Source organism: Emericellopsis atlantica (assembly GCF_019669845.1).
Source record: "Emericellopsis atlantica unplaced genomic scaffold F5Z01scaffold_14, whole genome shotgun sequence".
NCBI classification, from domain to species: Eukaryota; Fungi; Ascomycota; class Sordariomycetes; order Hypocreales; family Bionectriaceae; genus Emericellopsis; species Emericellopsis atlantica.
This window is the reverse complement of record NW_025764716.1, coordinates 393,756-406,733: the sequence shown is the minus strand read 5'-3', so window position 1 is coordinate 406,733 and position 12,978 is coordinate 393,756. Positions and strand designations below refer to the sequence as shown.

Genomic DNA, 12,978 nt, shown 5'->3' with positions numbered 1-12,978 from the left:
AGTCACATGATGTTTATCTCATGCGCGAGATGCATCATCTTCCCGCCCCATCTCCCGCTTCACGCTCTACCCTATTCCGAGCCAATGACCATTGATGCTTCCCTGCCCATCGCTCGCCCTTTGTCTGCATTCCGACCTGGCGCGCACACCGACATTCCCCCCAAGATGACAGGGGTTCGTCGTTCACTCAAGTTCACGACAGTGACCTCCAGTCGAGTCCTGTGGCAGCGACTAGGGGATCGCTGTGACATCCCGGGTGGAGTGAGGAGTCGTTATCCTTGCATCCATGTCGGGTTTCTTTGCTGACATTCCAACAAAACACGAAGGGCTCAAGATGAGCGCTTTCGCACTCCTCGCGCATGCCAACAGCGCAATGTGCGAAGGTGACAAATACGATAGAGAAGACAGCAGTCAGCCGCGCGGAAACCCGGCCGGGTTGAATATTGGAATGACTCGGTTCACTCCTTTGGATCCTCGATCTGCTGCATGCTCACCCCTGCAAGTTGGATTCTCCAGCTGAAGCGACTTGGAGGAGACATGCAGCGACAGTGCGAAGTTGCGAATTGTTGACTGGGTTGGGAGCTAATTAGTCCGCGACTGTGAGTGTGACTCGTGAGGCAGGGCGATAAATGATGGGTCGCATCCGAGCTGTCCTTCACGCAGGGCCACAGATGTATGAGGTGGCAGCGGCACGGTCGACTCTTCTGACTCTTTCTCTGGGTCTGGTGCCACTGCATCGGCCACTGTAGAGACGAACCAAGCTGCGATCTCCTCGCTGTGGTCCTCAATCATTACAAGCACTGACGACGAGCGCAGGCTGACCTCAGGGGGCCCGCATCATCATTGTTCGAGCACTCGTCGCATCACAGGCTGGGGGTTGTCCCCTCATCACGGCGCCCCACAAGATGCACTCATCACCCGTCAGGCTGGCTTATCATCTACCATATACAAGTAATACTACGCTATGCAGCTTGTGTGGCACGCTGGAGAAAGCACGCAAACGAGCTGCACAAGCGACATGACGGAGCGATCCTGTGACCAACGACAGCCTTCTCAGGCAGGCCTGAATTGATCTACATAGCTCGCGGCGCTAATGTTTGTATTAGTATAAACTCGTCGACCAGCGCTTCCGTTCATGTTTACAAGCTTTCCACCGTCAGCTGAACCCCCGGGCGCCAACGATCAAGAACGGAGCAATTTGTCAATGGCGGATGCACAGTGACGGGCCGGCACTACGCACATCGTGCAGCTGGCCCCATCACCCAGTGGGTGGTGGACTGGTGGTGGTGATGGTGGACAGGTCGCCTTTGGGATTTACGATATTATATGTACGTAAGTGCATGTATCACTCGCTTCCCGTGGCACTAACAGTATGATACCATGGTCCCCGAATCTTTAGGCGCCACTCTTATTGCATCTGGGGCATGCCATGAATCCATGATTACCATCAGCAGGACCCGCGCTGGCTGGCGTCCTGCATCAGCTTACCAACGAACCGGCGGTGTGCGACAAGCCTCGCGCACCGCAGGCGGCCACCCAACCCGGTCGCCTCACAGCTTGGATCTTGCACGGCAGCAGCATCTACGTACCAGTCCGTCGGCCGACATGCATCATGTAGGGGACCGAAAACGGTCGAGGCAAACTGCATGCATTGGGCATAACGGCCGTCCTGCCGTGGAGTGTCTACCCCGCGACATGACTCCCAATCCTTGGTCCGCCCCAACAGCCCACACGTAGGGTTTCGAAGCAGCAGAATTGAGGGGGCGAGTCGTTGTAGCCTCATGAGCCAAAAGCGTCGATGCTTAGCTTGCTGCGAGCTCCGGAGAATGACCCGGGCGTGGTGGAGGATCTCAAAAGCCCTGTGTGGTTGTGCTCTTTAGTCCTTAGGACCATGTGTCCACATACTGACGAGTAAGCCAGGGTGGCCGCAGGCACAGAGGCCAAACTATGTTCGGTCCGAGGCGCTCGTGCAGGTGGAAGGCGGACGGCCCGGGGCCTACTAGCCTAGTCAACGCTGGCTGGCATTGATATGGCCCATGCGCGGGCCTCCTCAGGGGGCCGTTGGGGTGTGAAACTCCTTGTGCATATGGTTGGCGCTGGAATAAGTTGTTGGCGTTGCTCAAGATGAGTGAGCGCCAGACGGCTCCCGATTTGAAATGGACATGCTGCAAAGGCTCTGCCGCCAGCTACTACTGCTGTGATTATCGAAAGCATAGGGACCCCGAAGCGCAGATTGCGGCCAGTCGCGCGTTAGCCAAAATTTTGCGGCAAGCTGCTCGTAATGATCACGTCTTAATGTACTGCTCGGCTTCCTTCACAACATAAGCACTCGTACTATGCGCTTCATACCTCTAGCTCGGTCTGCCCCTTAGCTTTCAACAGAAGCCGTCTGGCGAAGACTTTGCTTCCTGCTTTTGGAGCTGCCGCAACGGTGCCGGCTGTGCGGACACTGGAGGTGAGTTGTGCAAGTGCACTTGAAGTTTGATGGCAAACCCCAGAGTCTTCTGAAGATCAGACATATGGTCAGCATAATGATGCCAACAATGCGAAAGGGAAAAAAAAATCTTCAAAGAATCTGATGAACGAAAGATTGCGCGGGAGATCATCAGAGGGTCCAATGTCGACGTCAACTGTCCGAGAAGTCTCCGCTTCACGTTAGTACAAAAGTGATGAGCACGTCATAGAGCCAATTGCTTCAATTGCACCACAACGTGAGCAAAGACAAACAACCGAGCACTGTTTTCAAGACTGTTCTAGTTCTTTGCGCATCTGTCAAAGCCCAAACCTGGTCCCGAGCTCCCAGAAAGCCTGCCGACAACTGTCAAGCCCGTCATGTCTGACTCTCTCAACGCCAATCGGGAGCACTTCAAGTTAGCTCTTCCATCGGCGCCGATGAGATCTAGAGCCGATAGACTGACGTGCGCACTAGTAAAATTGCTGCCGACTACGACAAGAGATACGAGAAGGGCGTTGGCCAACTTGAGGATGAAATCAAGGCCTCTGCCGAGTTCATTGGCTTGAAGCAGGGTGGGCGCGTGCTTGACTATGCTTGCGGCACGGGTTTACTATCAAGGGTAAGTCCCCAATGCTGCCGCGTTCACAAGAATATTTAGAACCTAAATAGATTTCTAGGCATTCGCCCCCCGAGCTAGCCAGTGCATCGGCATCGACCTAGCGGAGAGCATGGTTGAGGCGTATAACGCCAAGGCCAAGAGCGAGGTAAGCACTACGCATTTGATTCGAAGAGACACGATGGCTGAATCTCTGAAAGGGAACCTTCCCGGACAAGAAGGAGGCATATCTAGGAAACATCACGCTCCCTGATGACCCGTCGCCCGAAGCGTTTTCCGACCCCAAGTTCTACAACTTTGATCTTGCGGGCGTTGGCGCTGGCTTCCACCACTTTGATGACACGACTCTGTCTGCGAAACGTCTCTCTGAGCGCTTGAAGACCGGCGGTGTCCTGTTCATCCTAGACTTTCTACCCCATGCGCCCGAGGCAACTGGGGCGTTTGGGGTGACGCACAATGGGTTCACGGAGGACAATGTGCGGAAGATGTTTGAGGACGCAGGCTGCGGGGGAGACTTTGCGTTCAAGAAGCTCAAGGAGCCGATTGTACTCTGGGCAGGGGAGAAGGCTGATCGGAGGATGGAGAGGAATGTGTTTTTGGCCAGGGGGACTAAGTTGTAAGCACGACCGACATTTGATAACCGTACGAAGATGACCACGGTGCTTAGAATGCCACAATCTATTGAACATGATCTCGGCCAGCTAGCACAGTCTATGTGAGGCCCGCCAATCCCTGATGGGGATTATTGCAGTCCCTTTTCCGCAATGTCAACAACGAAAGCACCGCCCAGGAGGATAGCGGGCTCGTCAATGTTGCTGTGCTCGTAACTAAGGGTCGTCAGTTGGCTTTGTTCACCGCCGACTGGGCACATTGACTCACCTCAAGGTACCAACGCCACCAGCCTCAAGTAAGAACGCCGGGCCATCCTGCAGTGTCTTGTTGGCCCAGCGCATGGCAAAGGCACGGAGAATATGGCCGTGTGCTACGATGAGGACGTCGCCTTTAGGGGCATCACCGTTCATACAGGGTCCGTGGTACTTGGTGCGGAGATCTTCGATGAGGCGATCAAGACGGGCTGTGACGTCGTCGGGCATCCTGGGTTGTCAGTTCTTTTCCGCTCAAAGCAGTCTCACAACACTGGTGATTCTCCAGCACGCTCCAGAACGAGACGGAGAGATCTTCAAAGGGTTAAATCGGAACTTACTCGCCGCCAGGACATCCATCCGTCCAGATGTCCCATGTTCTTCCCTTGCCCTCGTCCAGCCCCTGCTCCGCTCGGATTTTCCTGATATCAGGGCTGGTCACGCCCTCGTAGTCTCCATAGTCCCATTCGCGAATGTCCTCTGTGATTTCGACACGCGCACCACAGTTGGACAGTTCTGCGCGCTTGCTTGGTTGCTCGCCATGCAGTGTCCATGGGAGTTGCTCAGCGGGGATACCAAGATTCAGGAGCTCAAAGGTGCGTTGAGCACGCTTGCGTGGGGAAACGTAGCTATCAGATCGTCAGCAATGCGCTTGCCAGATCATACTATGCATGAAGCCGGTGTCTCGAGGGGCTAATACTCGCTGAACGCGAGGCAAGCTGCGAGGGCTGAAGGCAAAGGTCCAGGCCGACATGTTCATGACTGGAGTGCAACCAAGCCCATGCCAAGCTCAGGGGTGTTCTCCGTTGTCCCTTGAAGGACATATAATACTGTGCACTGGCTTTCATTCCAACAAAGCTCGCTTGTATTTGCTCGCTGTTGGCCCTGGCAACACAGCAATGGCTCTCCAGCTCTCACGGTTTCCAACACCGCTTCCTGCGTTTGAACTCATCGGAGCACAAAGTTTACTTACATATGGGCCAATTGCTTGGGTACAATCAATCGATCGTGGCCTACCAACGCTTGTCCAGTTGCTCTGATACGAGCCTCTCCGTTGGCTGTGAGGGGAATATCGCTGGTCCCCGTGTGACGGCCATTGAGGGACCACTCCGTCTCGCCATGGCGTATCAGAAAGACTCGTGGTGTTTTGCCCATTGTGTGAATGTTCTATGCTTAGCGAACGCACAGTATACAGAGATGGAAAGAGAGACAATATCTTCGCTACCAGATGAGCAAGGCGAGAGAGACTGCGGATGGGAGTTATGGAGCCTAGGAGGGGTTGAATTATGTCATTTTCGCAACAACACCTTAAATACGGGTTCCTCGATCCCGTCTGACGATCTATTCAAATTATCCACATTTGCATGGCTGCCTGCAGTTTTACATACTGATTCAACTATCCTAGCAAGGCGAAGAAGACGCGCGCCTGGTCGATTCATGTCCCCCGTGGCATCCGACTGTTCTGATCGTGACTACCCTGCACCATACCAGGTACTTCTCGGCAGACAAGGCACGATGGAAGTCACGAGGCCCCCGAAACTTTGTCACAAGGGCGCCATTGCCACTCGTGGATTTGACCTCCAAAGTCACTTCTGGCCACTTTGCAACTCAATATCAATCTTATGACAACTCGGACGACGTTTTTACCTGCGTACTGAATATCTCCTACCTTACCTTACGATGCGATGTCTTGTCTCGTCCTGCATCGCTTACTAACGTCCCTGCACCCCGAGACCCCCGGCTACGACCACAGCCCCACTCTGCCAAGTCCTTGGTCCACGCCTTCGCGATCGAGCATAATCTTGCTGGACAACGCCATTGAGCTACACAGGCTCAAGCGTCCATCGACAGCAACCCCCCAAGCCGAACCACCCTCAGAAAGGCACTCGAAGGAATCGCAGCGATCGACAGTCAGCTCGCAGACCTCAACGCTGCCCCCTGCAAGTGACGATCGGGCAAAACGCTCCCGCAGGATCTGGCTTGAATACTGGTGAACCTACCCAGGACGAAACATGTCTTCCTTCACCAAAGCCAAAGCCGGCATCTCCGCCATCGCCTTTGGTGCCGTCATCACTGTCGGGTCCCTGACCGGCGCCCAACTCAAGGCCGACAAGCAAAAGGCCGATGCCATTCGAGAATTCCGCGAGACCTCGCCGCACCAACAAATTGCGGTTCTGGAGGAGCAGAAGAGAGCGCTCCTGGACACCAGGGGCCAGCTACAACGGAAGATCGATCTTTTCGAGGAGAAGGTGAAAGAGCGCGAGGCGGAAAAGGCGCGACGAAGAGCAATTAGGGCGCAACGGAAAACAGAATGACGAGGGACTCGGTTGTGGGGAGTACGGATACCACATAATTACCAGCATCCGGATCGTGGAGTATTTGGAAATCGTGGAGCATGATAGACGGGATAGCGTTCTGCATTTTGGATACCCCTTTGGCTACACAGCCTGTACAAACATTTTTCATACTGAGTTCATTCCGCATTTCATATTTCGTGATCTATGTATACTCCGCCAGTGTTGCAGTCTTACTCGACAACGCCCTCGGCTGTGGGCAACGGAATGGCCTTGTACAGCAGGATCAGCGCAGAATGCGACTCGCCGCCGCCAGCCAGTGCATCGATCTTGTCGCTGGTGACCTCGGTGACCTTCTCGTCGTTGAACCACCACCACGTGCCATCCTCCTCACCCCTCTTGCCAGTCTTGGGATCCACCGGTGCAGCCTTCTTGACGTAGGCCGTGTAGTGACCGCTGTCGGCGCTACCACCCTGGTGGGTGACGACGCCGCGAAGCTCATACAGTCCCGACTGGTTGGCGCCATCGTCCTTACGAAGCGCTGGGTCAATGAGAGAGTTGAGCTCCTTCTTGGCCTCCAGGATGGCAGCGGCCTGCTCAGCCTCTACCTCCGCATCGGTCTTGAACGTCTCGCCTTCGCCCATGACAACGTCACCGTCGCCAGACTTCTTCTCTTTCGACTTGCCGTCACGCTCGGCCTTTTCTTGCTCCTTCTTCTCCTTCTCCTTTCTCTCCTTCTCGGTCGGCAGACCTGCGCCACCGGCAATGTCGCCCACGTCTTGCTCGTGCGACTTCTTGCGTCGCTTCCTGGCGCGCTCTTGGTCCTCTTCGTCCTTGCGGATCTCGCGGACCTTGTCGCGGACGGGGATCAGTGCCTTCTTCAGGTCATCCGAGCAGAACTCCACAATGTCCAACTCATGGGGAAATGTGACCTTTCGCATGATCTTGGCTTTCTTCTGCGACTCGCGCTTCCAGAAGAACCGGACAAAGTGCACCGTCAGATACTTGGGCGCGCGCGAAATCTTCGATGTCTTGGTGTAAACGGCGTCGCGACCGAGGGTCTCGGACCTCTTCTCGAGCTTCTCGCTGAGAGCTGCCAGGATACCGTCGCGGAGGTGGTTCGTCTTGCCGTCGATGTGGCAGTTGAGCTTGGCGAACTGGTCCCGGCTGACGACAGGCTGCTCATTGTTCTTGGCTTCCTCCTCATCTGCGACCAGCTCGGACGTGAACTCGCCAGACATGTACTTGTCGACAAAGGAGATCTCCGGGGCGTCGTCCGTTTCCTTAACCTTGACCTTCTGCCCCAGCTGCTGGACGATTTGTGACCAGGCTTCTTCGGCGTCCTGCTGGGCATATCCTTCTCCTTGCCTTGAACGCTCTGCAAACTGGGGAAACACACTTCGCAGTGCGCCCAGAAACCCCATGGGTGGGAATGACTCCTGCGTGTCGCCCATCTGTTTGTACAGGCTCGCCAACTGCGAGGCCAGATCCAGCTGCGCACCGCCCATCAAGGTTCCATTCTTAGTGTTGTACGTTGACAGCGCGTCCTGCAGCTCCGGAATCGATTTGAGCGTCTGTAGAGTCGAGTTCAGGTAGCACGTGTTGCCCAAGTTCATCAACCCCGCAGGCGTGGCACCTGCTTGCTGCGCCTGCTCGGCTTCAGTCATGTCCTCGACGAACTTGACCGTCTCCTTTGGCCGCACCAGGCCAGAACCATTGGATCCCGGAGTGCCCATCATCATGATTGTCTGGTTGGGCTTCAGCCCAAGCTTGCTCATATCGGCGTCATCTTTGAGTTGCCCGCCCTTGATGAGGATCTTTTGGCGGTCGGGTTCGACTTCGGTGAGCGAGAAGAGCTGAAGCTTGAAATCCTCGCCGGTGGCTGAGGGATCGACGTCGACATTGTACTTTTTGCCTTGGTGTTTCACGACGACTTGGGACCGCTGTTAGCTGTTGTTGTTGAGACGTGGGGAACGAGGGGTGACAAACCAGGTATTGACGCCATAGTGACTCTGTAAAGTCGATGAACCTCCAAGTTTTTGATCAAATTCTTGCTCCAAGGAGTGTATCAGCTGGTTGAAGCAGTGGTAGCAAGCCCGGTTTGCGAAAAGTGCTGCTTGGGGCGGAAGTTTGGAGATGGTTAGTGGTGCGTCACGAGCTGGTACCTGGAGTCGCGAATTGTGGGGTTATGCGTTCAGCCACATTCCGCCGCCTTCTGCGAGCTTCAGCCACAATGTCCAGGCCATGGGCATCACTTGAAGAAACACGTTCTGTTAACGTGATAGAATACTTTTCTTGCGTATTTATAAAGAATGCAGAGAACTGAGGAGTAGGCCTTTCTGAACCCATGAATGCAGTGCTGACATCGATTTGACGCCAATTCACGTGACATCGTCTGGATCCCCAGCCGCCTGTGCCCCACCGAGACGTCACGTCTAGGCTGTGCTGAAGGTCCGACGACGACGTCCAACGACACTTCAACCCCGCCACGCCTTGCGACGTAGAGAGACTACCCACGAGACACACGACAAAAGCCCAGGAAGGGCTTGCCGCCGTCATGGTACGTTGTGAAATTGTTCAATGTCCCAAAGCGCATTGGTAACTAACGATGCGCAGTCTCAATCCCTCCGGCCGTATCTCCAGGCTGTCCGGAGCAGTCTCACAGCTGCCCTCACCTTGTCCAACTTCGCATCCCAGACGGCCGAGCGACACAATGTCCCCGAGATCGAAGCCCAGACCTCGCCTGAGGTCGTACTTACGCCCCTGACCATTTCGCGCAACGAAAACGAGCGCGTGCTTATCGAGCCCAGCATCAACTCGGTGCGCATCAGCATCAAGATCAAGCAGGCCGACGAGATTGAGCATATCCTGGTGCACAAGTTCACGCGCTTCTTGACACAGCGCGCCGAGTCATTCTTCATCCTGCGGAGGAAGCCGATCAAGGTTCGTACCCTGGATGTCGAGGACTGGGAATCCTTTGCTGATTGATGTACAGGGCTACGATATCTCTTTCTTGATAACGAACTTCCATACCGAGGAGATGCTGAAGCACAAGCTCGTGGACTTTATCATTCAATTCATGGAGGAGGTTGACAAGGAAATATCGGAGATGAAGCTCTTTGTAGGCGGCACCGTCCCTTTGCTGGCAAGGGCAGAAGTTAACCGACTACAGTTAAACGCACGAGCTCGTTTCGTCGCGGAATCCTTCTTGACACCTGTAAGCCGAGCTGTCGCGGCATGTCCTGCTATGAGCTAACACGTGCCAGTTTGATTAAAAGCCAGCCGTACATAGGCGGGTTGAGCAAGCGATGGGCAATGACTTGGCGCAAATGTGGAACAATGATCCTTTGACATTGTCAATATCCACTACATATGAGACTTAGAGCAACTTGAATGTTTACCAGGTATCAACCATTATCTTGGGTCGACTCTTGGCGAGGATGACGCAACAGATTTCGCATGACACGAAGGTGGTATCGACGACGCAACTTGTTATGGAAACGCCCTTTGACCAGGCGATTTTCTGATTACAAGACTCTCAGATTCAATCTCGGCAACGGCTTGTATTTGCAAGTTCCTACATGAGGGTAACACCTCGTCAGGAATCGAAGAGGGCTTATGACCCTGCCTACTCGCGGCTGTCACTTACGTTAGGGGGTTGACCTCGTTGTCGCTTATATTATCTTGCGGTCCCCGTCAACAAATCTCAAGCGTAATTCAAGGCTGGGATCTCTGTGCCTCGATGCGCCGCGGCTAGCTGACGGACTGGCTCTGCCGTCGAGGCCAGATGGTGCTCCACACTGTGCTAGAGGCCTCACTCGTTGATCTGATCTTTCTGACTGAAGCCGCCCGCAGGCTGAGCAGTAGCTGATCGTTGCAATGTTTTGATCCCACGCGTGCTGCCTCACTTCTCTTTCATCTCATTTCCTTTACCCCCTTCGCTCTTCGTACCCGCGAGAACCCTTCTCTCTGCGCGGCTCTCTTCTCTCTTCTCTCTTCATACGCAACTTTCCCACACTTTGCCTGAGATTCTGCCTGAGATTCTTTGGCCGTACATTGGCACTATCTGGCACACCAACGCGTACTCATTTCTTCAATCTTTGCTCTTGACAACAACAATGTGAGTCAAAAGTCCTATCGCCTGTTTTTGATGCCTACTGGCTAACAAACCAAGGACCACGATGGCTTCCCATAGGGAGCCTACGGCCGAGGAGGTCCAAATGCTTCACAGAGCGCTCTATGGTCAGCACAGTCGTGGAAACAGCGTCAGCGGTTGTGGCAACGACATGTACTTCCCATCTTCGGCCTACATCGGTGAGTTTGCAGCTCAACCTGGATGCCACAACATCAACACGAAACTTATCTTTCACTCAGGCTCTGGCAACTCCTTGACTCCGCAACGGTCAGATCCTGGTTCTGCTCCAGTAAGGCAGGCCCGTAGGCACGAAACTGCATGGAACTGACATACTGAATCAAATAGTCCCTCGACTCCCGGGGCCATGACGCCACGAACCATCTCCTCAACAATGGAGTCCATCTCATGCACACAGCTAATGGGCTCCTGCAAATCGCTAACGGAACGAGTGCAAATGGTCACCCCACGGCCACGGCGCCGAATGTCGCTCCAGCCCAGCCTTAGGCAGGTGGGCAAGCTAACGACGTCGGAACTCACTATACTGCCGCCGGTACCAAGTCACACCAGTATAGCTCAAGCGTGTCCTCCATTGGCATGAACGCTTCAGCCAACGGTAACAATGAAGTCAACGATGGCTTCCTTCCAAGCGCGCAGACGACGCAGAACGAACAAACGGTGTACGCTCAGCCAAATGCTACCAATGGGCATGACACAAACGGCCGGATTCCCCAGTCACAGTCCTTTACTGGGTTCACGATGCTAGGCAGTTCAGAACAATCACCCCAGCGCCAAGGTATGGATCACGGTCTGGTCCAGAGCCCTGAGGGCTCGTTGATCAGCACCATGACGGAACCAAAGAATTATGCTCCTCGTACCAACGGCCATCTAATCACACAGGAGCCTCCACCTAAATTCAACCTGGGTGTTGTGCCCTATAACAAAGACAGCGTCGACAACGAACTTGGCTCTTCCGATAATAATACAAACAGCCAGGATCCCTTTGCAGCGACCGCAGCTGCGCTCGCCAACCCGCTACACATGGCTCTGACCCCTGCTGTGAAGCGTTCGGATAAGTTGAACGAGCTCCTCAACTGTCCTGGCGGCAGGCCATCTTTTGACGTCGCTATGCATCCTGACAACTTTCCGTTCACCGAGAGCTGCCGCACCGGCAAGGCCATCAACCATGGCGTTGTCAAGATTCGCAACGTATGAGCATGGAACTGAACATGTCAAACACGACTGACTCAAATTAGATTCCCTTCTCAACCAAGCGCGCCGAAGTCATCGCCTTCCTCGGCCGCAACTCCAAAATCCTCAACGATGCTGATGAGCCCGTGCACATCATCATGGAGCGCGTCACAAGCAAGACAATGGACGCCTATGTCGAGTTCTGCACCCTTGAGGATGCCATGCGTGCTGTCGAGCGTCACATCAGCAACATCACCAACTCGCGTCCATCACGTCTCGGGGACCGTGCGGTCGACGTAGAGCTGTCGAGCCAAGGCAGCCTCATGAGAGATCTCTTCCCCTTGGCGACGGGTGTCATTTGGGACGGTGCCACTCCCGAGTTCAAGCCCTACAATGCGCATGAGCCATGGGAGAACTTCAAGGGCTTCATCACCGAGGAGGAGATGATTATGCTCGTGAAGCACGTCGAGGTTCCTCATCGTGTGAGTCTAACCTTGTAGCTGCTGTTCGTCCAATTCACTAACACAATTCTGCGCAGTCACCATTCTCCAAGGAGTGCCCGCAGCGTCCTTATGAGTGCTTGATTAGCACACTCAAGAAGTTTCCGTGGTCGTTCATGGATCGTGTCACAATCTCGCAGCGTCGCGCCCTCTTTCGCGCCACTTGCGAGTTGCTGCGCTTGCTGACTCGATCACTGCAGAAGGGTGACGACGTTGTCAACTTGACCGTGCAGCTGTACCGTCGCCTGACCAAGGCAGCCATGTCCTGCCCTGGCTTCACACCTTTGATGAAGGACGACATCGCGTGGCTGGCCAATGTCACAGAGTCTGATCTGCCCAAGTACAACCTCCCTCCATTGCCAGGCACTTGGCGCCATCAGTACGCCCTCGCGGCCAAGGTTAATGCGCAGCCAGATGTTATCAATGTAGGTGGTTGACCGCCCGACGCGGACCGTGACTGACCTTTCCAGTGGTACATCTCCATCATCCGCGACCAGTCCCACAAGGACATGATGACCTTGTCCATTCAAGAGCGCAACAACTTGCAAGAGAAGGCTGCCGATACAGACATGACCTGGGGTTACTTCTGGAACGAGCTTGGCTATGAACGTTTCATGGGACCTGGTTTCGACCAAATGACCCTTGGCCAAGCTGCGTACGCCGAGCTGTCGGCTATCGAGCGCATTCTGTACCGCGCTCTGCCAGCAGCCAAGACCTACTAATGTTGTTCACTGACAATTGGCATCGCCTGCTGTTTTGGGTTCTGAAAAGATAAAATGACCTTGGAAAACGGGGTGGGTTCTTGGTGCGGTGATACTCTTGGTGCTTTCTTCTGGGCCGCAGACGCAACGGAAGAGGAGTGATTTTCTTTTTGTTCTGGGAGACGATATGGGCTGGCGCAACTCTCTTCTGCTGGTAGTAGCCGCG

General features: G+C 54.5%; 7 protein-coding genes across 7 annotated transcripts; 4 read left to right on the top strand and 3 right to left on the bottom strand.

The window, feature by feature from the left end:
* Positions 1-1,411: 1,411 nt before the first annotated feature.
* Positions 1,412-1,953, bottom strand: F5Z01DRAFT_117931 (uncharacterized protein). The gene has a single exon (XM_046257459.1). The coding sequence runs from the start codon at positions 1,781-1,783 to the stop codon at positions 1,448-1,450; it is 336 nt and encodes a 111-aa protein (XP_046118051.1). The 5' UTR covers positions 1,784-1,953; the 3' UTR covers positions 1,412-1,447.
* Positions 1,954-2,832: 879 nt separating this feature from the next.
* F5Z01DRAFT_636788 (putative 2-heptaprenyl-1,4-naphthoquinone methyltransferase) lies at positions 2,833-3,691 on the top strand (the record flags this gene model as incomplete). The annotated part of the gene is made up of 4 exons (XM_046262236.1): positions 2,833-2,870; positions 2,930-3,074; positions 3,133-3,219; positions 3,272-3,691. 4 exons carry the CDS (start codon positions 2,833-2,835, stop codon positions 3,689-3,691), a joined length of 690 nt encoding a protein of 229 aa, XP_046118050.1.
* A 37-nt stretch (positions 3,692-3,728) lies between these two features.
* F5Z01DRAFT_656012 (histidine phosphatase superfamily) lies at positions 3,729-5,261 on the bottom strand. The gene is made up of 4 exons (XM_046263551.1): positions 4,908-5,261; positions 4,276-4,563; positions 3,951-4,166; positions 3,729-3,898 (listed from the first exon to the last, which is right to left on the bottom strand). The coding sequence occupies exons 1-4, from the start codon at positions 5,087-5,089 to the stop codon at positions 3,814-3,816; spliced, it is 771 nt and encodes a 256-aa protein (XP_046118049.1). The 5' UTR covers positions 5,090-5,261; the 3' UTR covers positions 3,729-3,813.
* A 492-nt stretch (positions 5,262-5,753) lies between these two features.
* Positions 5,754-6,355, top strand: F5Z01DRAFT_117880 (uncharacterized protein). Its single transcript, XM_046257458.1, has one exon. The coding sequence runs from the start codon at positions 5,947-5,949 to the stop codon at positions 6,247-6,249; it is 303 nt and encodes a 100-aa protein (XP_046118048.1). The 5' UTR covers positions 5,754-5,946; the 3' UTR covers positions 6,250-6,355.
* Positions 6,356-6,392: 37 nt separating this feature from the next.
* F5Z01DRAFT_656009 (ubiquitin carboxyl-terminal hydrolase 14) lies at positions 6,393-8,529 on the bottom strand. The gene is made up of 2 exons (XM_046263550.1): positions 8,218-8,529; positions 6,393-8,161 (listed from the first exon to the last, which is right to left on the bottom strand). The coding sequence occupies exons 1-2, from the start codon at positions 8,231-8,233 to the stop codon at positions 6,462-6,464; spliced, it is 1,716 nt and encodes a 571-aa protein (XP_046118047.1). The 5' UTR covers positions 8,234-8,529; the 3' UTR covers positions 6,393-6,461.
* On the top strand, positions 8,308-9,484 carry F5Z01DRAFT_687684 (ARP2/3 complex 20 kDa subunit; the record flags this gene model as incomplete). Its single annotated transcript, XM_046266023.1, has 3 exons — positions 8,308-8,788; positions 8,845-9,171; positions 9,224-9,484. Exons 1-3 carry the CDS (start codon positions 8,786-8,788, stop codon positions 9,482-9,484), a joined length of 591 nt encoding a protein of 196 aa, XP_046118046.1. The 5' UTR covers positions 8,308-8,785.
* A 1,473-nt stretch (positions 9,485-10,957) lies between these two features.
* Positions 10,958-12,773, top strand: F5Z01DRAFT_674437 (uncharacterized protein; the record flags this gene model as incomplete). Its single annotated transcript, XM_046265043.1, has 4 exons — positions 10,958-11,569; positions 11,617-12,033; positions 12,090-12,476; positions 12,522-12,773. The coding sequence occupies 4 exons, from the start codon at positions 10,958-10,960 to the stop codon at positions 12,771-12,773; spliced, it is 1,668 nt and encodes a 555-aa protein (XP_046118045.1).
* Positions 12,774-12,978: the final 205 nt, after the last annotated feature.

Coding starts and splice junctions, on each gene's coding strand:
- F5Z01DRAFT_117931 (XM_046257459.1), bottom strand. CDS start 1,783: ATGAGGCTACAACGACTCGCCCCCTCAATTCTGCTGCTTCGAAACCCT.
- F5Z01DRAFT_117880 (XM_046257458.1), top strand. CDS start 5,947: ATGTCTTCCTTCACCAAAGCCAAAGCCGGCATCTCCGCCATCGCCTTT.
- F5Z01DRAFT_656012 (XM_046263551.1), bottom strand. CDS start 5,089: ATGGGCAAAACACCACGAGTCTTTCTGATACGCCATGGCGAGACGGAG. Junction 4,564..4,907: donor CCCAAGCAATTGGCCCATAT/GTAAGTAAACTT, acceptor ACGATCTGATAG/CTACGTTTCCCCACGCAAGC. Junction 4,167..4,275: donor GATGGATGTCCTGGCGGCGA/GTAAGTTCCGAT, acceptor CTGACAACCCAG/GATGCCCGACGACGTCACAG.